The following is a 23,740-nucleotide window of genomic DNA, read 5'->3' on the forward strand; positions in this document are numbered from 1 at the left end:
ATTTGTTTACAGTTCTAAAAGTAACTTGCAAAGTTCTTCAGGATTTAATCTTAAGAATTGTGTTTCGCTAACCTGTGATGTTTTTAATCTTTGAATAATTGTTTTGACCTGAGAGGCATAATGCAGAAAGATGTATTATGTAAGTTTCTTTTTTTTTTTTTTCTTTTGCTTGTTTATTGGAAGTGCTTTCACTCTCACTTTTTTCCCCCTTTTTGTTCCATGGTCTTCAGAAGTATTTCTTTTTGGTTTTTAAGTCCATCTTCATCTTTGTAAGTATGCAGTGCTATTTATATTGTAGACTTTGCTGCAGAAAATTTTAAGTAGTATCACAAGAAATGGGCCTTGCAGATATTTCTTTTTATATGGATTTTCCTTTGCTTTAGATCTAAGTGTAGTTCTTTAATATATATATGTATTTAAACACTTAGAGGTCTGAGCTGTGCACACAGAATGAGAAAATAAGCTACTTACTGAATATGAGATTGATATGGAATTCTATTTGATTCTTCTATGTTCTCATTTGGTGGTTCCTTTCCACTGCTTTCTTTCTCTTCCTGTACAAGTCAAGTCTCAGCGTGTTCTTTAGGCACTACGTGTTACATATGGCGTCTGTGCATCTTTCTCAGCATCTTAAGGATGCTCTGTCAAGAAGCCTTTCTGTTAACAAAACCCTACATCCCTGCAGCGAGAGCTCACTTCCAAATGATGTGGCCTACTAACTTTGTTCTTAAGTGCTGTTAAAGATCTCTGGCTGTTGTGCTTTCAAGGTAACTGGCCTTTCAAGCGTTCAGGTAAATGCTTCGGTGCTGCTTGCAACAAATGCAGAGGTTGCAAGTGAACCTCTCCAGCTGAGAGAACAGCAGGTTCCCCAGCAATCCACTGAAAAGGAATTAAGAGACTTTCTCAATGAGATAAATGCTGTGGAAGTCTTGTTACATTGATGTGAGCGTAACACCGCTGAAGACAGCAGTAGCTTGAGGGTAAAGCACTTAGGAAATGAAGAAACAGCCCAATCCCATTATTTTCTGCTTGCTTTTTCATTCTAACCTGGGTGCAGTCCTCTCAGAGGATGTATCATGATGCCTGAATGTGCTTGTTCAAGTACTTAGGAGCTGATATTGATAAAATGACAGAAAAACAGGTCTTAAGTATTCTTAAAGGATTACCCTGAGATAGAGAACTAATTGCAACCAAGTGCTACTGGGATTGTTGTCTTCTGTTTAAAGTATTGCCTGATGGATGTGATGAAATGAAGTGCTTCAGATAAGAGGACTGAACTGGAGCCGTAATGTAGTAGTTCACCTTTTATACTTGATCTCTTGGAAACCTAACATATGCTTTTTTGTTTTTCATGCATAATTTTTTCCCACTCGTTGACCGTAAGGAATTTTTATTTACAAGTCAATGCAGCCAACCCACCTCTTTTGCCTGGCATACAAGTTCCTTCCCCTTGACTGTATTGTGAAGTAAAACTATGGTAGGACTCAGCCCATTCTCTCATTTACGCTCATCTGCAACTTAGCCTCATTTTTTCATTAGTGTGAACTGAATCACAACCCTGTGCTACTCTTGTTTTGTACAACTTACCCCTGTTTGAAAGCCTACCCAATATTTTTAGGTTTTTCTTTTCTCTTGTCTGTTCCTTGGGAAATACCAACTTTCTTTGAAATAGTGAGTTCCTACTTTTCGCTGTGGAACTGTCTCTGTGATTTTTACCGCCAGTTTCAGGTGATTAAGTGTTCTACTTCCTTGGTATTTTCAAATATCACGAGCTGAATTTATATATAAATAAATACAGCAGCATTTCCAGGGATTTCTGTCTGCGTTTGCCTGGCAGGCAGCAAACTATGGAGTGAAACCTTCATCCAGCTCCAACAACATCTGACCTACAAGCACTCTTCTCATGGTGGCTGTTCCCCTGTCCTGCATGATCTCCTCAGTTACAGCTGTAGTAAGCAGTTCCTCCTTCCTGGAAGCAGCTGGATATTCCAGCTGTGTTATGCTTGAATCCATTCTTTTCTGATCATCTTCCTTGCTGTCTTTTCCTCCTTTAAGTGTTGTACTTTTCTTGTCCTAGACTATTTCCTGTTATCCTTATACAATATTAGCTTAACCTTCTGCACTGTAGATCACTTAGTGCTTCTTAAGCCATCTCCGTTCTCCCCTGTTTATTGGTTGTCTTTTTAGGAACCTTACTTTCTCTTTTCTTAGTGGTTTTTTGGATCTACTCCTTCATTTTTTTGGTTTTCCACAGCATTAGTATCAACCCATGTTATACGAGAGAGGCTGTGGATGCCCCATCTCTGGAGGTGTTCAAGGCCAGGTTGGATGGGGCCCTGGGCAACCTGGTCTGGTATTAAATGTGGAGGTTGGTGGCCCTGCCTGCAGCAGGCAGTTGGAGCTTCATGATCCATGAGATCCCTTCCAACCCGGGTCATTTTGTGATTTGTTGTTGATCCTGCTACTACTCTCCAGTCTGGTGTTGATGTATACATAGAATTCACAGAATATCTGTGGGATGTGTGTGCCTGTGTATATATACGATTCTATGAGATACGTGTGTAGGATTCTGTGATGTCTCCCTATATATGGTTCTGTGATATATATACCCACACACAATATAGCAAATGGATATCATATGATGATGTGTGAATTAAATTCTTGCACATGAATTTGGGAAGTAATTTGTCTTCTACGGTCTTTCTAAAAGCTGTTTCTAATCATTCTAGTTTAAAAGTGAACAATAATAGCATCATTTATCAGTGAAGTGGTCTTTTTATTTTGAATGTTATAGCCTGTTACATGGTGCTGCGGGTATGGTGTGACAGTATTTGTCTTGCACTCAGGGCTGCTTTGAGATACAGTGTCTCATGTGCTTAGGGGACTTACTGAGGCATCTGTACTACACTGTGGCTTTTGGAACCTTGCTCTGTTGAGATCTAGGCTCTCACATCCTCCCAGCTGGGAGTCAGGCCAGCTGAGGGGAAAGCTGGGCCATTAAACCCAAATGAAATGGGACGTTGCACATGACTATGGTAGGTGGATGAAGTTTGCTGATAGACAAGCAAGGACAGAGCAGACCTTAGTCTTTTGGGAAAAAATGTGCTATAGGCTTTGCTGTCAGGTAGTCAAGAGACTATTGCTGAACTGTGTCTGACATGTTTATGGCTTCATCCATTTCTGGCAATTAATACCCCAACATTGCTAACTTTTGCTGTGCTTTCTTTGAGATGCTTGTGGCTAAAATGGTCATCTCATCTGTTCTCAAACAGTAGCATAGCTTAGTGGTAACATACTTCTGTCATGTTTAGCAAAGGTGGATTTCAGGAGCGCAACAGATAGAAAATGATTTGCAGTGTAGGCTCATTTCTCTGTATGTCCTCTTAAGCTCGTTGCATGTGTTCATATCTCCTGGAACCTGAGAAGCAGCATTATTACTGACTGAGGGTGTATTTGGGGTTCTGCTATTATTAACTGTTGTGGCGTTCCCAGTTGGCAAGAACCTTCGCAACTAGAGGAAGTAAAGAAATGGTGATATGATTAAAGGCACACTACTTGTAGGACTGTAAAGCCACATGTACAAATTATATGATGTTTTACCCTTACATTAAAAAGGTTGGATTTTGTTCTTTTGGTGAATAACGAGTAAAATATTTTGTTTAGCTGTATCTTTCAGATTTGCTCAAATCTCAGTGTTGTTTTTTGGCAGGTACTCCCGAGGATTATCCACAGTATTTCCATATGAACCTCACAACAGCTGAACTCACGCTCTTGAAGCCAATAAACAGGGATTTGCACCAGAAGTTTGACTTGGTTATTAAGGTAATTTTGACTACATTCTTAGTTCCAAATGCTTTTGAGAACTGCCTAGTGACAAGAAGAGAAAATGGAAGAGAGTGCTGCTTTTTTCTTGGATTTTTATCATTGATGGACGCCATCATAGGGGAGAAGGCTGTGAAGCATTTTTGAAAAGGGTTTGAGTCATGGTAGAGTTGTGTTGCATTTAGTTTTACATTGATGCCTTATGAGCCAAGTGAGTACCACTTGTATGTTGTCTCTTTATTAAATCAGTAGCCTTGAGAATGCATTAGCTTTATATTTCAAGCATTCTCCAGTTCACATCCCATGCTGGAGAATCTCATACATACAGATAATTGTCTGAGTACTGAATGTGAGAGCACCTCCACACGCTGATGGGATGTGAGAGGTTGGGCTCCTCTCTCTTTTGTGTGTACCACTCTCCTAGTTTTTACAGTCTGACTTGGTGACAGTGCAGCTCTTGACTGACCCAAATGAAAGCACGTCGCAGTTTTGAAGAGTGTCCCCCTATAGAACATCTCAGAACAAATCTTCGTCTGGTTACTGCAAGTTTTGCAGGTGTAGAATAATTTAGGTATTAGGTGCTTTCTTTGCTAATTTGACAATTAAGAGAAACAGAATCGGGGTGATGATATTAATATTTAATTGCTAAACTCGTTAAATGCAGAATTAATTTCTCTTAAAGCAAAGGTACAACATTTTCTGCAGGGACTCTAAAAATCAATTCAGTAAAGATATCTTCTAATGACAACAGAGCAGAATTATGTTTGGTTCTTTTGGAGACAGTCTTGGGTTGTCCTTAAAGATGTTGTCTAATGACACAGAACATTGTGTAGGTTTTGCTGTGTTTATTGGTAAGCAGGGGAGCAAATAAGAGACTAAGAATTGCAGTATTGTTTTTTAAATACTCAAGCAAACCATTGCTTTTTCATTGTATTTTATGTAGAACAAAGAGTGGACTTTCCTAACTGCAGTGTGGTATATCTGCATCTTGTAGGATTTGGTTTTTTCCTTGTCTCAGAGCATTTATTAAGCACAAAAGAGCTGCTTTTCTGGGAGGATGATAATAAATTCATTAATGTGCTGTTTATTAATGTACTTCCTGTATATTCAGAGGAACGTGTCATCATAAGAGTGGCAGAAGAGAAGCAATATTGCAACATAGAGGCATTTTGAATAACTTGTTAATTCTTGATTATTGCATTTGTGCATCCAAGCGCAAAGCTTTGCATATGCTTGGAGTGAAATGATCTGCAGTTGGAATCTTCTGTAATCCAGTTTTGCCCTATCTTTCTGCTGCATAGTTCTACTGTCATGGCGATGGACGAATAAACGCAGGTGTAGAAGTCTCAGTAAATACACGAGTTATGCTTCTCCTTAAACATAAAACACACTGGTTTTGCATGACCTGCTAAATGTAATTCTTAAATCTACACCTCTGGTATCAGCTGATCAGGTGTTTTTTTGCTTCCAAAATACAAAAACTGGAATGGGCTGCCCAGAGAGGTGGTGGAGTCACCGACCCTGGAGGTGTTCAAAGAACATTTGGATGTTGTGCTGAGGGACATGGTTTAGCGAGAACCATTGATGAAGGGCGAATGGTTGGACTTGGTGATTCTGAGGGTCTTTTCCAACCTTAGCAATTCTATGATTCTGTGAAAGGAAAAAAGGCAAAAAGCAACAGGCAGTTAAGTCAATACATGCTTATAGAATGTGTGAGGCAGGATGGGCAGGAAATTGGTGTGCTGATTTTTTAATTATTATTATTATTTTTTACATTAAAAGTGCCTAGCTGATAAATGTTTAATTCTCACATAGGAAGACGAGTGAAAAAGCTAAATTTCTTATTAAGAAAAGCTGGTTTTCAGCCTTGTAGCTATCTCCAGGTGTTTTATAGTAAGGTAGAAAACTTCCTGGCTATCCCATGGAAATACCTCTTGCTTCTGTTCCTTGCAGAGCAATGGGGACTTCTTCTAAATATGCTCTCTTGTCTTTCCCATTTGCATTTCCATATGGCAACTGTAAGGCTGACACAAGAAACAGGTGGATTTAGTGTGTTGAACCTGAAAGAGTTTTCCAGTCCCTCTAATACTGCAACAAAAAACATACTGTATGTGAGGCCTCCTTATCTCAAATTTGTAAGCCTGTGAATGGAGCCCTGCTTTAAGCATCTGCTGAGATCCTCAGTAAAGCAATAAACCAATTAAAAGTACATTTCCTCAGCATTGTCACTACAGCTGCTCTTTCTCCTGGAGGACAAAAAAAAATGTAACAGGAAGGTATGTAATTAGCTTATTCCAAAGTAGAGTTTACCTTGCTTCTGCTTTTAACTTTGCATTTGCTTTTAGAAGGGGATATAGCTGCTTGGAAAGAATGATCATCTTTCTGGAAAGAACATGACCATTGTACTGTAGAAATGAAACTACATGCCTGTTGTCATGAGCTTGGAAAAGTAGGAGTGAGGACTGATTTACGTTGTTGCTGATTTAGATGTGTGTACCTCTGGAAACAGGAAAACTAGACAAGTTGATGCACTTTGTTCCTTTCCTATTTGAACATCAGTTATTTATCAATCAGACAAAATCTAACCTGGCAGAGCACTAAGATCAACTAACAAAATGAGTGGGTGGATGAAGACTAGGTGTGCTTACGTAGTCCATGAGATACTAATAAATAGCAATGCTACACTACAGAGGAATTTGCCACACCTGTAAGAGGTCATATTTTGATACGTGGTGAGGGTCATTTAGTTCCTAGGGACTTTCAGAGAGTATCGCTTTCAGAGTGGGCTGAAGGTAAGTGGTGAGGTTACAAGGACTGTCGGATCAACATAATGAGTTCTTGGTGATTTATTAAAAACATCATGACTACTTGCAGAGCTAAAAGTCAACCGTGTACCATGGCCTAGCTGCATCACTGGACAAGGGAGGAGCCACTGATGTCATCTTTCTGAACTTGAGCAAGACCTTTGATGCAGTACCCCACTACATCCTTCCCTTTGCGTTGAAAAGATCTGGATTTGATGGGTGTCTTGTTTGCTGGACAAGGAGCAAGATCGTACCTAGAGAATGATGGTCCATTTTTTTAAAAGGGAAGTGAGGAATAAGTTCCCAGCCTCGAGTAACATTTGTAGCCTAGCTTTTTAACGAGGCTTTTCCTTGGTTGTGAAGGTTTTAGAGCTCTTAGGGAACAGCCTCTTATGAAAAGGAATTGCTTTATGACAGCCGCATGGGGGTTTTTTTTGGTGCCTTCTCAACGTAGTCAGTAGCAAAAGTACTCTTCAGCACTGTGTGGCAGCTGTGCAGATTATCTTGAAGAATATCCCTAGTGAATGTTTTCCAAATCTGACATACCTGCCTCAAAAATCTGTTTTCCCCAGATGGCATTTCAGTCGGACTGTCATTAACCCCATTGCAGATAATGCCATAGAAACAATTCTGTAGTGAGATTGTGTTTCCTTGTTGTTTCAGCAGTAGCAGAAGGTCAATGCAAGATGTCAGAGCTGAACAGACTTAGAAATTCCACCATTACATGGAAATTGGTTTGGGGTCCTATTCTGCAAGCAGTGATGTTGAACTTTGCAACAGCTATATTTTCTCTGTGTGCTCACCAGACTTGAATCTCTGAGTGGAGTGTGATTTCCAAGTTTTAGAAGGCTTTCTTTTTTTCCTGCCCGCTTATCAGTGGCATTTATATAGGCTGTGACTGGGGACAGGAGGTTTGTGTAAGGAAGTTTTACTTGCTTGGGGTATGCATGTAGAGACTGAGCCCCACTATCAGCCAGACCAGATTCCATCTTAGTTGTGTGGAGAGGCTATTGCAGGTCAATGCATCGTATGAGAAGAGCTGGGCATTCAGCAGTGATCTCAAGACTAAGCAGTGGACATGGGTGCTCATCAAACAAAGACTTATTTTCAGAGTAGAGTTGAAAGCAGAAAGAGGTGCTTAGAGGATGCTTCTCCCACTAGGCGATGCAGAGGGCAAGGTAATGATCAGTTTCAAAGGATAAGTCACCAAGGACATCACTGGGCTTAGAACCCTTCTTAAGAACCTTGGGAATAATCTCTAAGGTGAAATAACAATGCTTATTATGAATTTGAGCTACTACACAGCAGTAGAAATGTGGAGATTGGCGGGCATCTCTGGAGACTGACTATTGCAGCTACCCTGCAATGTGGATGGGGCTCAATACTTTCCAGGCTGGAGATGCTACAATCTCAGGGCAACCTGGCCCAATATGTGAGTCTATCTTGTGCTTAAGTGCATGAATCTGTACATGAGTTTTTGCACAGAAGTGACCTTCAGATGCCTGGCCTGTGCTAAACAGCATGCAGCCTGCTGGCAGCACTTCTCTTAATGCAGTACAGCTTTTCTGAGGGCATGTTGTTCAGTTCATCCAGCAGGACCCCCAGGTACTGCTTAGTAAAGCTGCTTTCCGGCTGGCTGTCTCCTAACAAGTACTGGAGGTGTTCCTCCCCAGGTGCAGAACTTGGCATTTCCCTTTTTTTGGATATGATTACATTCCCATCTGCTCATTTCTTCAGCCTGCCAAGATACTTCTGTGGACTTTGTGTGAGAAGAAATAAATGGATGATAAAATGACTGATAAAATTCGGAATAGCTAAAAATAGGGTGAAACAAGTCAGAAAAGATCCTTATATACAGTGATGGTATCTCCTCTGGCTTGGGAATGAGATATTGGTGCTGTAACTGATGGCTGAGAGTGAAGGTTGGCTCAGTGATCTGTGGCTGTCAAGAAAAAGCAAATTGGGTATTAGAAATCATTAGGAAAAATGGAGAACAGAACAGGAGAGGATCATTGTGGTACTCTATAGGTCCAGGCTGTGTGTGTACCTTGACCACAGTGCTGAAAGGACAGTGCTAAAAAGACAGGACAGAACTAAAGGAATTTCAAATTGGAGGGAAGGAACACGGCAGAAACACGTGAAATATAATGTAATTCTGAGAGTGAAGAGGAATCGGTAGCTCATTTCTGCGATGCAAGAGCGAGGAGTTGTCAAATGATGCAAGCAGGTTGCAAGTTGAAAACAGGAGGAGGTTGTTCGTCTGATGTAGTTTGCCTGCAGAGTGCTTTGATAGGCGGCGGTGTGGGGCTGAAGGTTGGCATGGGCTTAAGGGGGGCCCAGGCAGGTTCGTTGAGTAACAGCCCTCAGAGAAACTCAGAGGATTTCCAGTTTAGGAAATGGGAGCTGCTTACGTTTCTCTATTGGCTTCTTTGGCTGCTGCTTGCAGTTGTGATGTTGCACTGCATGGATTATTGATCTGATCTAGTTTTGTTGTTCTTTTGATGTTCTTTTATTAAGAATTGGAAAAAAAAAAAACACCAGAAGAAAGCACAGTGGTAGCAGGCAGACAACAAGCACCACTTGAGCCTCACTAGGCTGCAAAGTCCTGGGCTGCTGTTGAAGACATCCATAAGGTTTTGTGAATTAAGTCCTGAACAGACTTTTTTTCACTTCAGAAATTTCTGATATTGCAGTGTTTGGTATTTTTTGTAATAATAATAATAATCAGCCTCCAATTTTTCTCATCCTATATTGATCTCTTGGCACCATTTATTTGCTGACTTTTAGTCATTACTTTGTTCAAGCTAGCTGTCGCTGTCCCTCTTTTCCATTGTATCCCTGAATGTGTTTAGAAACCGTTTGGATCTGGTGCTCAGGGACATGATTTAGCAGAGGGTTGTTAGAGTTAGGGTAGTATGGTTAGCTCATGTTTGGACCTCATGATCTTTAAGGTCTTTTCCAACCTGAGCAATTCTGTGATTCTATCTTGAAAAATCTATTTTCGTGCACTTAAGAGGTTGTGTGCTTATTCTTCTTTGTTGTTCTTCTACATTGTACAGTGGTGGCAAATAGGAATTTTGGCTGGAAGAATAAAGCCCTCTTTATTTTATTTAATCGATGTGATTGTAGCTAAATAAAACGATTATGAAGATTTACCAGTCTGAACTGTGTGTGAGGGCTGCAACAGATGGCAGCTTAAAAAACCAGAAACAACAAAAACCTTTGCAGTGTCTGCTATTGAAGAGATCTCCAGAAAGTAACCTGTATGTTAAAATATTTGTGTTCCTAAATATCAGTGACTTTGGCTGCTTCCTCTCAAGTTCCTCTTGAGTGCAAAGTAGAATATAAAATATAGCCCATGTGACAAGTAGGATCTTCCAAAAATGTGTTGCTCTTGTTCTGGAGCTGCTTTGTTTTTGTCTCTCTTTTGAAATGCAGCTGAAGATATTCTCTTCTGCCACTCTCACACAACATTAGAGATGTATCAGCTATAATGGGAAACAGGGTGATTGCTCTGCCTCAAAATAGATCACGAGCTGAACAAATGAGAGTGTTTTTGTACTCTCAGCGACAGATTAGAAAAAGAATGGAAGAAATGGTTTTTCATTAAAGACTTGGTCAGTCCGCTTCCTGACAACGATGAAATCTACAATCATTAGCTTGGCTGAACTGCTGTGCATCTCCTGTAGGTATTAAGTACAATAACTGTATTTCAAATTGGCTTTTCAAAAGTTCATCCCTTACGTGAACTCGGTATTCAATTACTTCTGGTGACTTATCTCTGTAGCAGAAGTGTACCGAGTCCAAGTAATCTGGAAATTTCTGTTCTCTTTGACGTGGCCTTTTTATGTCTTGTATGTAATACAGTGACAAGAGTTGTGGAAATGAAAAGCTGAGTGCAGGGTTAGTATTTGTGAATAGCATAGGGGCAGGAAAATGCTTCTTAAAACCTTTCCAAGACATTAATATCATAATTGAGAAGCCAGTCTTTTCCCAGAGTTAACACTTACATACTGAAAATAGCCTTTTAGCAGCATCTCAGTATTAAATCGCAGCTACACGTTAGACGAGACCAGTGACTGTGCGTTAAGATTGACCACAAATTATATGTCATTATGCACAGAGCAACAGAAAGATTAAAATCCATAAACGGTAAACTCTTTAATGTGTTTCATTAGCAGAAATAGTTGTGCTTTCTCTCTGCTATAAACAGGATTTCTTTGGTTTCTGTCTCAAACTCCATCCATCCATCACTTACCGTTTTGTAGTTGACATTTTCTGGCGTTTTCTTTAAAATAAGGGAAGAAGGAAGTTTTATTTAGTGGAAAGATGGTCAGCTGGAAGTATTACTGTTAACTTAAAGCATCGTATTCTGGCGCTGAAGTCTCTTACCCTTGACACGTGAAATAAAGATGCGTATTTTGGGATTTTTAAAGCGCGCTGTCTAGACACGTTATGTGCCAATATCATTTCACTGCCACATGGCAGGCTTCACTGACAGTAAAGTCAAATTCCTTCTCTGTTCTGAAGATACTTGGTGCTGCTTGTCCTTTAGCCAATTTTTAATCCATTTCAGTAGCTCGTTTCTTATGCTGTACTTTCTGACCTTGTATGTTAATCCAGTGTGTGATATACAATCCTTACCCTAAATCTAGATAAATTACGTCCCAAGGCTCACCTTTATTTCCCAATTCAGTCATGCACTTTAAAAATACAAATGAAAATTAAGCTTTTCAGACCTGACCTTCCTTCTCTGAACCTGTGCTGACTGTTCTTTTCCAGTTATATTGGTTTCAGTACTTTATTATGTTTCTCTCTTCTTCACAGCCGGAAGTCAAGTTTAAGTTTTAATGTCTGAAGTTCCTGGGCTCTTCCCTTGTTCTTCTGTTAAACAGAAAATGGCCTGCCCACTTGTCTCCAAATTACACCTCTTCCAGTGAGCTCTCACATGTCTCCCAGAGGCTTTTCCTTCTTTTGTTGTCCCTTGCAAAATGCTAGGTTATACCCAGTGGCTGTTCAGAGCATTTTGGCCATTTTTGGAAATGGAGATGAGAGCAAGGCTTAAAGGCAATTATGGCAGCAGAATTATGTATTTGTGGTTCTCACTGAGGTGCTTGTACCCTAGACCAAAAGGCTGACCCTGCTGACAGGGTGTACAGATGGGTGCCAGCTAGGCATTGCCCCTTCCGGTTTGTCTCCATTAGTGTCTCCGGCAGCCTGCTGGTTATGCTAGTGTTGTTTAATGGTGAAGTGCAGTGTAGTTCATTTTCAGTGTGCCTAAATGGATGCATCAAATCTAGAAGCAGTATTGATTTCGAATAGCAAAATAACCTTTCTTTTTTTTATCTTTCCGAAGCCCAACTTCAATTTTTTAAGATATCCTCATCAAATATCCTTTTTTTTTTTGTTTGTTTGTTTGTTTGTTTTACATGAGCATTTAAATGTATATGATGCAGTGGCAGTTTTTGGCATAGAATTGTATGCATGAAGATGCAGGTATTTTTCAAGCTTCATGTCAGTTGTAACCTAGAAAGTTGGATGTTGGCATTAACAGATGTCATTACTGCTGAATCAGAAAAAGTAACAGGCATAATGTTACTGTATGCAGTTATTTTCACATAAACCATTAATTTTGCATTTTTTTTTTTAAAGAAGGTCTGATAGAGGATAAAAATTTGAAGTTGTATTTATCCATCGAAGAAGTTTTAAATCTGCTCCTGGTTATTTTATGAGTGGTAGCAAAAATGAGTCCAAATAGATCATTCTAAATTATTCATGCATCTCCCATGCCATGTCCTGCAGAAAAAAAAATGCCATGATTTGATCACAGTTTTGAAGAAACGATATCCAGAAGCTAACCTGGTCGGTGCAGATATAACAGGCTTAGGCTGGAAAAGCATAAGGAAAACACCCTAAGTGTTTCGTTGCATAAATAGATTGAATCGTTCAGGGAATTTAAGAGGATTGTGATAGTAAAAAGCAAATGACTTGGGGACTCAAGTGCAGGTAGAAAAGCGTAGAGAAAAGAAGGAAAGACTGGTGGCTCTTAATTGTTGCCAAGCTTTTCTTCATCCGGAACATGATCAAAGTTGTTTTTTTTTTTTTGATAACAGACTGGTCCTATAGAATGGTTGGGCTGGTAGCTGATGTCGGGTATTTGCTGACCTCAGCATTATGGCAGTCAGAGCTCACAAAGTGCGACAGAATTCTCATTTAAAGGAATCTGATCCGGATTGGCGTACGTTCCCATGAATCTCCTTGGGTGCTGAGCAAGCAGGCAGAGCTTGGGACTGAACTGGTATGGCAGTGCTTCATTGCCTCCATGCTACCGCTGTCCCTGTAGGTAGGGTTTGTATGTTTGGTGGAAGGAATGATGTTGAGGTGAGTTGTAGCGGGTTGAAAGAGGTGGCGGCCGTCTTCTAGGAGGTCAAAGCTTTGAGCTGACACTGCTTGGAATTAACAGCTTTCATAATGGCTTTCCTGCACTAAGTATTCCTGAAGCGTTATACACGGATGAAGTTCAGAAGTCAGATTCTGTACATCCAGAAGGAAGGAGGAACCCTGAGTTTAAGCAAAGGTGACACTGTGTTTTGCTTTATAGCACATGCTCCTCTGGGGCAAATCAGTGCTGGTCTGCACTGCAGGAGATGACACTGTGACTCTATGTGGTGTGGGATAGAGCACATGGTTCTTTCTGGCACAAAACAGTGAAGATGCTGTACTCAGCCCTCTGCATTCCTCAGCAGCTGTGTCTCCCCAGCCCATCTGGGTGTCCCCACCTCCCAGCCTGTCCAGCCCTCCTCCTGTGACAGCGAGCACAGGGAGCAGAGATGGTGCAGCAGGAGCACCTGCAGTCTTGTGTTGTCATCTGTCCATCTGGAGGTTGTTCTGTTGCCAAAGGCAGTTTTTCTCAGCAAGCACCTCTCCGGTAGCTCAACAAGGAACTAAGCTGTGTGTTCTGGATGTTCCAGTAGATAATGGCTTGAACTGCACCAGGGAAGGTTCAGGCTGGACGTTAGGAAATACTACTTCTCTGAAAGGGTAGTCAGGCACTGGAATGGGCTGCCCAGAGAGGTGGTGGAGTCACCGAGCCTGGAGGTGTTAAGGAACATTTGGACATTGTGCTGAGGGACATGGTTTAGTGAGAAGTATTGGTGTTGGGTGGATGGTTGGACTAGGTGATCCTTTGGGTCTTTTCCAACCTTGGTGATTCTATGATTCAGGGAGTCTATAGCATTGCTTTCATTTCCTCTCTCTTTCTGTGAACTGCTTTGTCCTGTGCTTTGAATAAGTGAAGTTGATGGTGTTTCAGTATAAAACATATATAATAGGTAATATATATATAGTATGTAACGAATGTAGCTACGCAGTTTTTATTTGAGAGTTATTTAACACTTTTGGTGTTAATTTGCCCTTCTTTTTTTCTTTCTTCCCCTATCTAAAGCAGAACTTGCCGGAGTCTTAATTCTGTGTGTCTCGATGGTAGCATGATGGTACCTGCTGTTCTCTTACAGATAGGTTTCCTGACTTAAGTCTTCATCTCAGTGTGTGTTGGTATGGACAAGGCTTTGCAGTACATTTGTTTTTTTTTTTCCTCTATTATTGCCTCCTTATGATTGTACATCATCATCTGAAACGTCTTCATTGCAGAAGTGCAAGCCCATTTATTCATATAATATCCACCTTTGGTTGGTTTGAAGAGTGGGTCTTTTTGTCAGTAAAGCATGTTCTTTTGGGCAAGAACATAGCTCTTCTGGTGTTGTCTTAGTGGGCACCTCTACTTGGATCACCTGAAGTACATATGAAGAGCAGTATGTCACCTCCTGCATCCTGATGACTGAAATGTTGATGTACCAGAGAAGAACTTGCAGAACTTGCAGTTTCTTCAGTAGGGTTTTGTTTCATTAGCCAAATATAACCCTGTCAGAAAAGATACATTACTTTCAGATGGCAGTGCCTGGATATGCATGACCCACTTGCCAGATCTCACCTTGGCAGTAAGAAAATAGCCATGTACAAGCAGGGAGGTTGGGGGATGCTTTAAATCTCTGACAGTCTCATTGTTACCCATCCCTGTCAACAGGAAAATACTTTCTTCCTAAGAACTGAGTCTTCTGAATGAGTTTCTTATTAATTACTGAGAAAAATAACAATTTTGATATTTACACTTTTTTAATTTCAAATTAAACTGTTGATTATTAACAGTGTATTTTTTCTATGTTATTCTTACTCTTGCAACTGTAATTTTTCTGTGAACAAAGCAGAGCTCTGTATCAAACTAACACCTATTAGACCAATGAAAATGAAAGAAACTGAACTAGAGAAGAAAGAAAAAGTAAATTGCAGCTGGAATAAAAACTGTGGGTTTCCAGAAGGAGCCTCCTAAAGTTTTGGGCTTGAATAAACAAGGAATTAGCTGTAATAGGCAAAATACCAGAATGAAAATCTCTGCAAACTGGAAGTATGGTTAGTAGTGGATTAGGTACTGTTCTGTCTCGTCCGAAGTATTTAACTCCTCAGCATTTTGTTATATTACGGATTTCCCATGTCTGCAGAAAGGTACAGCACTACTATTGCAATGTTGAGTTCTTCGTGCTTACGGATGTTGGAAATAAAGCCATAGGAGTGTGAGACTGACAGTACTCTGCTGATGTCTTTTTGCAGAGTTGTGAGCTGTGCTGTAATTAAAATTGGTTTGCCTTTTAGAAATTGAAGAACAAATTAGCTATCTTCTGCCTTCCATGCTTGTGTTTGCTGTAATTGATCACAGGTAGTCACTAAAAAAAAAAATCAAATCCATCCTTACACGGTGGATTAGCATGCTGGAAGGAGAAAAGAGTGCTTTTGTATGTAGGAAGTTTGAAAATAAGAATAGATCAAGTGAAACTATCGATGACTAACACTTGGGAGGGGAGGCATGGCTGTTGGAAGGTGACGAGTAGTAATAGGAAGGAGTGATCTTGCTTGACATTTTAAATAGACAAAGATAAAATTAAAAGTCCTCTTACCACTACCAAGATGGGTGCGTGATGGGGAGAAAGTGTCATACCCAGGAATCCATAGGAAGTACTCTATGTCCACAGCTACTGTCATCATCTTCTGGTTTAACTCTCTTGCTGACGTAGGTGCAAGTTATGTCATACAGAGTCAGCAGTTTACAGTTTCCTTTCTTCCTTTCTGGATTTTCCCAAAATCTCGATACTGTAAAGAAAGATTCCATGTGTATATTGTGTAGCTTCTGAGTTTTATTTTGACTATAGAGGTTAGTGTAACTGCAGCTATTCTTGCTCTTACAGCCTAGGTAATTTGTCATTGGCATTTCTTTTTTATTTCCCAACGCAAAATCTCATAATACATTGATCTATGTGATGTGCAACTGGTTTGAATTCAGAAAAGCAAGCCAGTACTGGTTAGTAGCTGTTTGTTACTTCTCTGTCTGTGAGACCCTTTGACAGATGAGCTTTCTGTTATTTTTTAGGCTGAACAAGACAATGGCCATCCTCTTCCTGCCTTTGCCAATTTACATATTGAAGTCCTTGATGAGAACAATCAGAAGCCTTACTTCACAAAATCTACATACGAGGGCTTTATCCTTGAATCCTCCCCAGTGGGAACAACCATCTCAGATAGCCGGAATCTGACCTCTCCATTACAAATCACGGTGTTGGACAACGATGTTGAGGAGGTACGTCTCTCTGTATAGAAACTTGTAGTCTTAAATGGAGACTAAAATACTCTCATACTAGTGTTTACTGAATTTTTTTTTTCATGTTTTTATTGAAAGCTTAGAAGCTTTTTAAAAAAGCTTCAATTTACTATTACATGGATTTCTTTTCATTGAGTTCACATGGGTTTTAAAGTGATCGTGAACTGGGAAACTAACTTTTTTTTTCTAAGCATGTTTAGCTGTGCTTAATTGCCTCCTGTTAAAAATGGGCGCATAGTGTGAATGAAAAAAAAAAGAATACATTTTATGAGAAGGGTAGATCTACCACAGCGTATGAGGAAATGAGAAAGAGAAGCTCAAAATGGAGGGAATCATTAATTCTGTGGACAATTCAGAAGATGAGGAACAAGAGAAAAGGAGGCTAAATGTTGATTTTGTGTTTTGTTCACCTCAGGTTTTGATACTGTCATCTTTCATGGTAAAAATTGAACACATTCAAGAGAGTAGTAAACCAAATAGTAGTCATGCAAAGTCTATATGACTGTCTTTTCTTCTGGTCTCGACAAGGTTGATGCTATCATGTCTTCTATTCATTGGTGTTTCTTTTTGCTCTATTTACCATTGTCTCTCCAGCAGTCATCTTTACTTTTTTGTCTTGGTTCTGTTCTGTTGTTATTTGTGGATATTTAAGGGAAGCTGAGCTGTAGGCTTAAGGTTTCCAGCGATATTTATAGTATAGTAGTGGACAGAATGAGAGTACAGGTGACGTTCCCCTCTCTCCCTTCAGTGCCAAGGAGGGATACTGAGAAGACCAGGAGGACCCATCTGATAAATACCTGACGAAGAGGCTGGTGCCACCAAATGGATTTTGGCTTTTTCAACCATTGGGCAGTTGATTCAGCATATGGCCCAATGGCAGCTGATGGGATCCACCTCATTCATAGGGAGAAAAGAATTCTGACCCAGGAGCTATCTGGGCTCATTGACAGGGCTTTAAACTAGGTTTGAAGAGGGAGGGTTGTGAGCCTGTGCATCACAAGGTATGAGGCAACAGAGCTAAGTTAGAGGGATAAGGTGCTAGTGGGGGCCCTCAACCTGCTGCATCTTAAGCAAAAGGGAGGCTAAAGCTAATACTTCAAAGAAATTAAGGAGTTACTTTCCAAGAAGATGGCAAGATCAGCTGCCCAGCTGAAGTCCTTCTACACCAATGCATGCAACTTGGTAAACAAACGGTTTGCTGTTGACACCAAACTGTGTGTTGCTACATTTAGAGAAACCTAGACAGGCTGGAGCAATGAGCCCAAGAGAACCTCATGTGGTTGAGCGAATCCAAGTGTAAGGTGTTGCACCTGGGTCATGGCAACCCCCACTATTAGTATAAGCTAGGGGATGTGAGGATGGAGCATAGCCTTGCCAAAAAGGACTTGAGGGTACTGGTGGATGGGAAGCTTAACATGAGCCAGCAGTGTGCCCTTGCAGCCCAGAAAGCCAACTGTATCCTCAGCTGCATCCAAAGCAGTACAGCCAGCAGGTCAAGGGAGGTGATCCTGCCCCTCTACTCTGTGCTGGTGAGGCCTCACCTGGAGCACTGCATCCCGATGTGGCATCCTCAGTGCAGGAGATGCACAGACCTGTTGGAGTACAATCAGAGGGCCACAAAAATGATCCAAGGGGTGGAACACCTCCCCTGCGAGGACAGGCTGAGAGAGCTGGGGCTGTGTAGCCTGAAGAAGAGAAGGCTGAGAGATGACCTGAGAGCGGCCTTCCAACATTTAAAGGGGAGCTACAGGAAAGAAGGGGACAGACTCTTCAGCAGGGTGTTTGGTGGTAGGAAAAGGGCAAGTGTCTTTGGGGAGGGAGATTTAGGTTGGATATAAGGACAAAGTCTATTGCAATAAGCTTGGTGAGGCACTGGCACAGATTGCCCAGAGATGTGGTGAATGCCCCATCCTTGGAGTCACTGAAGGTCAGGCTGGACCAGGCTCTCAGCAGCCTGATCTAGCTGCGTATGCCCTTGTTCATTGCCAGAGGGTTAGACTACGTGACCTTTTAGGGTTCCTTCCAACTCAAAATTTCTGTGATTCTTAGGAGCTGTATCAAAGTTATGGAACAAGTGCATTGGCAGCCAACAACAGTCATTGTTGATGACTGCTGCTGCCATGTGTGAAATGCTCTTCTTCAGCATTGCTTTTGTTAAAATCAAGGGGTTCTATTGACCAAAGTAACAAGAGCTTGTAGGTTGCGTCAAGTAGGAATAAGTATGGTCAAGTAAGAGGTGCATGTTTGTATTCACAGGACACAGTGTGGTTTTTATAACGTGTGAAGCTCAGTTTCCGTGAGTGCAACGACAAAAATTTGTAAGAGTTAGTGCCCATAGCTAAGTCCTTTTGGAGCTACTAATAAGGGAGCTTCTGTTAGGAATGTGCATTCAAAATTACGGGGATGTTTTTAGCTATCTTTTGCCCCAAAAATTTGCTGTTTTTTCTTATCCATGCCTCCATGAGAATACTAGTAAAAACCCTTTGGTTCATATTTGCCATGGTGTGGAGACAGTTCTGGATATTTCCACAAAGAGCTGTTGGCTGCAGAAATCTGAAATTCTAGGGCATCATTGTAACACACTTCTGTGACCATCCACTGGCTTCACAAAAGTGTAGAAGATTAATCACCTGAAGAGTGGAAGACTGAAACCGAGTAAATCTGTCTGTGAGACTGATAGATTGGTATGTTAGATGGACATATTCTGAAACCCAGAATAGGGATCTTTGCAAGCTGGAGAGCTGGCTGAGAATCACTTCTACCTGGCTTGCCTTGCTTGCTGGGTTGAGAGGTGGACAGCTGAAAATAGTTCGTAAACATGGCTATTACAACATGGTGTGCTGCTGGTGTGTCCATATCTGCAAGTCCAGTGCTGGTCAAGCACCTGAGAGATATCTGTCTGTATGGCTTTATACCTGTGTTGGCCTAGGAAAATCCTGCTGTGTGTACAGCATCTGCAGGGTTAAATGAAGTCCTGTGGCATGGCTGGTGAGGAGGGGCTGCATCAGTTGTGCTTGAAATAATTCAGACTCTCTCCTGTTTCCTAGCAGATATTCCTACACTCTCCAAGGGAACGGAGGAAGGACTTCCATCTTGGTTAACCTCCAGAGCTTTTTCAGATTAGTAGTTATCAGTGCTCTTTTTAACTCACACTTTCCCTGGTGGTTGCAGATTTCTAACCACAAGATGTCAAAGGCAGGTTTGATCACGTAAGGTTCTTTGTTGTTGTTGCTATATGCTACGTTATACATGAGATAGAAAACTCAGCATTTGATAGCTCAAAATCATCTTTATTGAAAGTAGGTTTGACCACAGGGCTCTGTGCCTCCTGCTTGTTCCATGCCCACCGCACTCTGGTTAAGAACCTTCTCCTTATGTCCACAAGTTGAGGACAAACTAGTTCATTTATATGACTCAAAATACAGTACAGCCAAAAGCATCCCAGCTTGTGATATTTGTTTATTATTGAAAAAGGTTAATATTTCAGTTTTGCATGATGAAAAACTGCCAGGGCTTTCTGAACTATGCAGTGATGTGGCACAAAGTGCTAATGCAGCCTCCTGCTGTGTGATGGACAACTGGGACAATTTGTGGAAGGTATTGCATAATAGATGCTTCCTTCTGCTCTTTTGTGTTGATTCATTTGCAAGTACGTTAATCTATTAAAATATTTCAAATGAAACTTGAATTTCAAATGGAATTTAAAAGGGAGCAAGGTCTTCTGCTGAAGCATTCAAGCGTCTGTGCTTCTCCATAGCAGTGAAATTGCCTGGAAAGGTTTCAGCATCGCAGTCTGTATCATAGTTACTTAACCAGTACTGCTTTGTGGTGAATTTCCCTCAACTTCCCTGTATTTGTTTGAAAAGGGGGAAGGAAAAAAAAAAAAAAAAAATGGAATAAATCACTCTAAAAGAAAGCCTGATTTGATGCAGTTTTTGAAACGTAGTCTCAATATTGAAAGATGAAATCCTAAATCATAACAGTAAACTTCTGTAAAATAAGACAAATCACCGTCATTCATTGAAGAGCAGAAGATAAGAAAGAAAAGGAAATTGTCTGCAAAGCATTGATCGCAGTGGGCTGGGGTGGTTGGGCAGTGTGATCTGTGCTTATTGACAGAATCCTAGAAGTAGTCTTAGATCAGTAAGTAGCAGGCATGCAGTTCCCAAACCCCTACAGCTATCTGTTTCTATCGCAGGCTTCTCTTTTGCTCCTCTGCTACAGTTTTAGGCATTGGGATTGTGCTGCTCTGGTGCCTTGACTCCATGTGGGAGCAGGACTGGGCAGGGAGTATCCTTGTGCCAGGCTACCTGCTGCTCACCCTGCAGCAGGGGCGTCTATTTTTGCTTTACATTGTTCCCATACTCAAGTCAGGACTGACCAACGCTATGCAAAAATGTTGATACCAGCCCCAGTCCATCCACACCAAAAGTGAAGACAAAATAATGAAAATGTCTGGCCCTGCTGAGATTTGATGCCATGTGCCATGGTAGGAGGACTGCGAGAGCCTGTCCCGTGACCCTGATGGTCTGCCCTTCTCCCTGCTGCTAGGATGGCTCTGTACCCATAGGGTAACTTCCCTTAAGGAAGGATAAGGATCAGTGGCAGGGATCAGTTCCCAGACATGGCAGGGGGAGGGAAGAGTTGCTCTGTCTCAGCAGCCCATACTGTAAATTGATGCACTTAGTAAAAATGGATTTCTGATGAGGAGTTGACATAAGTCAGCCACGTGCTTGTGCAAGTTATTTTCCAATAGTGGCACTGACTAAATATAATGTATTCAGTCTTCTAATTGACAAATCAGTTGAGATTATATTTCTTATTAAAGTAACTCCCTGCCCTCGGATCAGTGTACGAAGAAAGTGGTCATCTTAACTGTATATCTTAGGCAAACACAACTCAGATTCTAAATGTAAACCTCCTGGGAATGATGATGTGGTCTTGCTATAAACCTTCCAAAAATTAATTCATAGATGTGACGTTTCAAGCAGACCTTTAAGTAGAACAGCGCTGCCAATTGCTGATATAATTAAGTAGTCTGTTTAAATGGCATAAATTATATTAAGCTACATGAGTACCTTAAGACCAAAGTAAACTGGAGGTGAGATGAGGAATTATAAAGTGAATGGTCTGACTGATGTTTACAAAGGGCTTCTCAAGACACTTGCTTCCTCACTCTTTTGCATCCATAGAAGAATACTAATTTCTGATACTTCCTTTTAAAAGGTTGGGGAGAAACACTGTACAGGAACTGCCTTACTGCCTTGTGTGCTGAATCTTGTAGAATCTCACAGAAGCACCCACCAAAAAATAAAACAACACGAAAAGACAGGGCTTATTTTCAAAGTCAAAATGAACTCATCAGCATTCACGTTTATTACTGCTACTTGACTGCCAGGGTGTTTACTGTTACCACACACAGTGTCTTGATGAGTAAACTCGAGGAGTAAGGTAATTTGTGCATTGCTCGTTAGAAAGCAAAACAGTGGCATGTTTATAAAGTGTACCAGCATGTGCTGAGAGGCATCAATGTGTGCCAGCACACATTCATAAAGCATCTGTGCAGTAACCCTGCATACTCCCAGGGCAGGGGAGTATGCCACACTTAGGGTAGTTCCTCTGTTCCTCTGCAGATTGTCTTCTACCAGATCATTTTCTTGCCTTATCCTTCATTGTCTGTGAAGTCAGACTGGGTAGGTGGTTGCTCAGCATCCATGCTTCTGGAGAACACGTGAAAAATGTGAAGGAAAGATTATTTTACATGAAGGTGCCTCCATGCCAAACCAAAAGGGCGAAACAAAGAATGGGTGAATGGACAAATTTGCAATGTAACTTAAAAGGCAGGTTATAGATTGTCATGAACATATTCAGATAAGGAGGAACAGTGGATTCCTACAAGGCAGAAATACTGAGACATGTTAAACACCAAAGCATTTTGCCCTGATTTTTGCCTGATTGCTTGTATCTTACTTACTCTGTTGTTGTTTGAACTTGTTTTGCAGCCAGTATTTTCCCTAGAGGAGCGTTTTCAAACTGCAGCTGTCCCTGTATGGCACTTCTGTGACATTCCAACAGTCACATTACAAAATATTATTTCAGGAAATAGTTCTCCTGAATGTAACCGCCCCTTAGTATCACCATTAAAGCAACCAAAAGAGAAAGCAACATTGCTTCTTCTTCTCTAGGATTTATAAAGACAGGTTTTCTTCCCTTTCTGAATCCTTTTTTTTCCTCATTTACAAAGAAAGAAAGAAATTCTTGACTTATACCATTTCTTTATTCGTGTAGTAAGCATATCTGACGTTGCCTGCCTTCTGAAGCTGTTCTTTCTGCCTTGAGTCCTCAAGGAATTAGTCTTTTGTATATCTGCCCTGTGTTAAAACGGCGCTGTGCTAATTAGTGGCAGCACTAAAGATGCTGACATGTGTTTCCTGCCCTCTCCCAGGAGTGGCTCACCTGTGTGAAGAACAGAAGATGATTTTTTGGGGGTAACTTTTCTGCCCTCTTTTCATTCAGGAAGGAGCGTGGCCTTTAGTGCCTCAACTTGAAAAATGTCTAAAAAGCACTGCAGCACTTCTCATAGTCATGTTTGTGCCTCAGCCCTTCTTTTGCATGGTAACCACTGAGGTGTTGAGGTTGAGGTAACCACTGAGGTTTGAGGTGACTGAAAGAAATTGGGAATAAAGCATTACTCAGCATCTACTCTAGTTCTCTCGTTAGTCTTCTGGCATAATTTCCTCCCAGGTGGAGATGCCATGAATGGTGGACCTTTCTTTGCTGTTGTTGGCTTTGAGTTGTACAATTAAGTATCATTTAATGACCTCACTTTGAAGAAATAAAAATAGATAATGGGAAAAACAAAAAAACTCACAGTGTACCCTGGAGTTTTCTCAGACTGGCTTTTATCTCTGCCACTTACTCACGATTTTTACTTGTTGCTGTCATCCATGGGTTCTGTTTGCCTGAACAGTTGTACAGCTGAAGTCATCAGCCTCAAGTTCCATCAGGGGAGATTCAAGTTGAATAGTAGGAAAAATTTCTTCTCCAAAAGGTGCCAGGATGGGCTGCCTAGGGAGATGTTGGAGTCACTGCCCTTGGAGGTGTTCAAGAAACATTCAGATGTTGTCCTGAGGGACGTGGGTTAGTGGGGGATACTGGTGATGAATGGTTGTGCTGGATGATCTTGGAGGTCTTTTCCAACTTGAATGATTCTATGATCATGAAAAATTGTTAGGAGGTAATATCTAATAGTAAAGTTAAAGGTGTGGGAGAAGCACACATGTCTACCTTGTCTGCTCAATCCAAGCTACTGGAAACCTGGAGGATCAACTCATCAAGCCCTGCAGAACTCCTTCTCTATTTTCCTCCAAGGTTGGCATTTCTGTGCTTGTTCACAGCTTTAAAGGGA

General features: G+C 41.0%; 1 protein-coding gene across 8 annotated transcripts in view; it reads left to right on the plus strand.

Annotated features, from left to right (window-relative positions):
• Nucleotides 1-23,740, plus strand: part of PCDH15 (protocadherin related 15) — a 990,968-nt gene that overhangs the window by 805,400 nt on the left and 161,828 nt on the right. For all 8 annotated transcript variants that reach the window (XM_046942815.1, XM_046942814.1, XM_046942813.1 and 5 more), the window contains 2 exons: nt 3,710-3,822; nt 16,105-16,311. In XM_046942815.1, the coding sequence (XP_046798771.1) occupies nt 3,710-3,822; nt 16,105-16,311 (320 nt within the window). The remainder of the gene's footprint in view (nt 1-3,709; nt 3,823-16,104; nt 16,312-23,740) is intronic.

The sequence above is a fragment of the Gallus gallus genome, chromosome 6 (genome assembly GCF_016699485.2).
Source record: "Gallus gallus isolate bGalGal1 chromosome 6, bGalGal1.mat.broiler.GRCg7b, whole genome shotgun sequence".
NCBI classification, from domain to species: domain Eukaryota; kingdom Metazoa; phylum Chordata; class Aves; order Galliformes; family Phasianidae; genus Gallus; species Gallus gallus.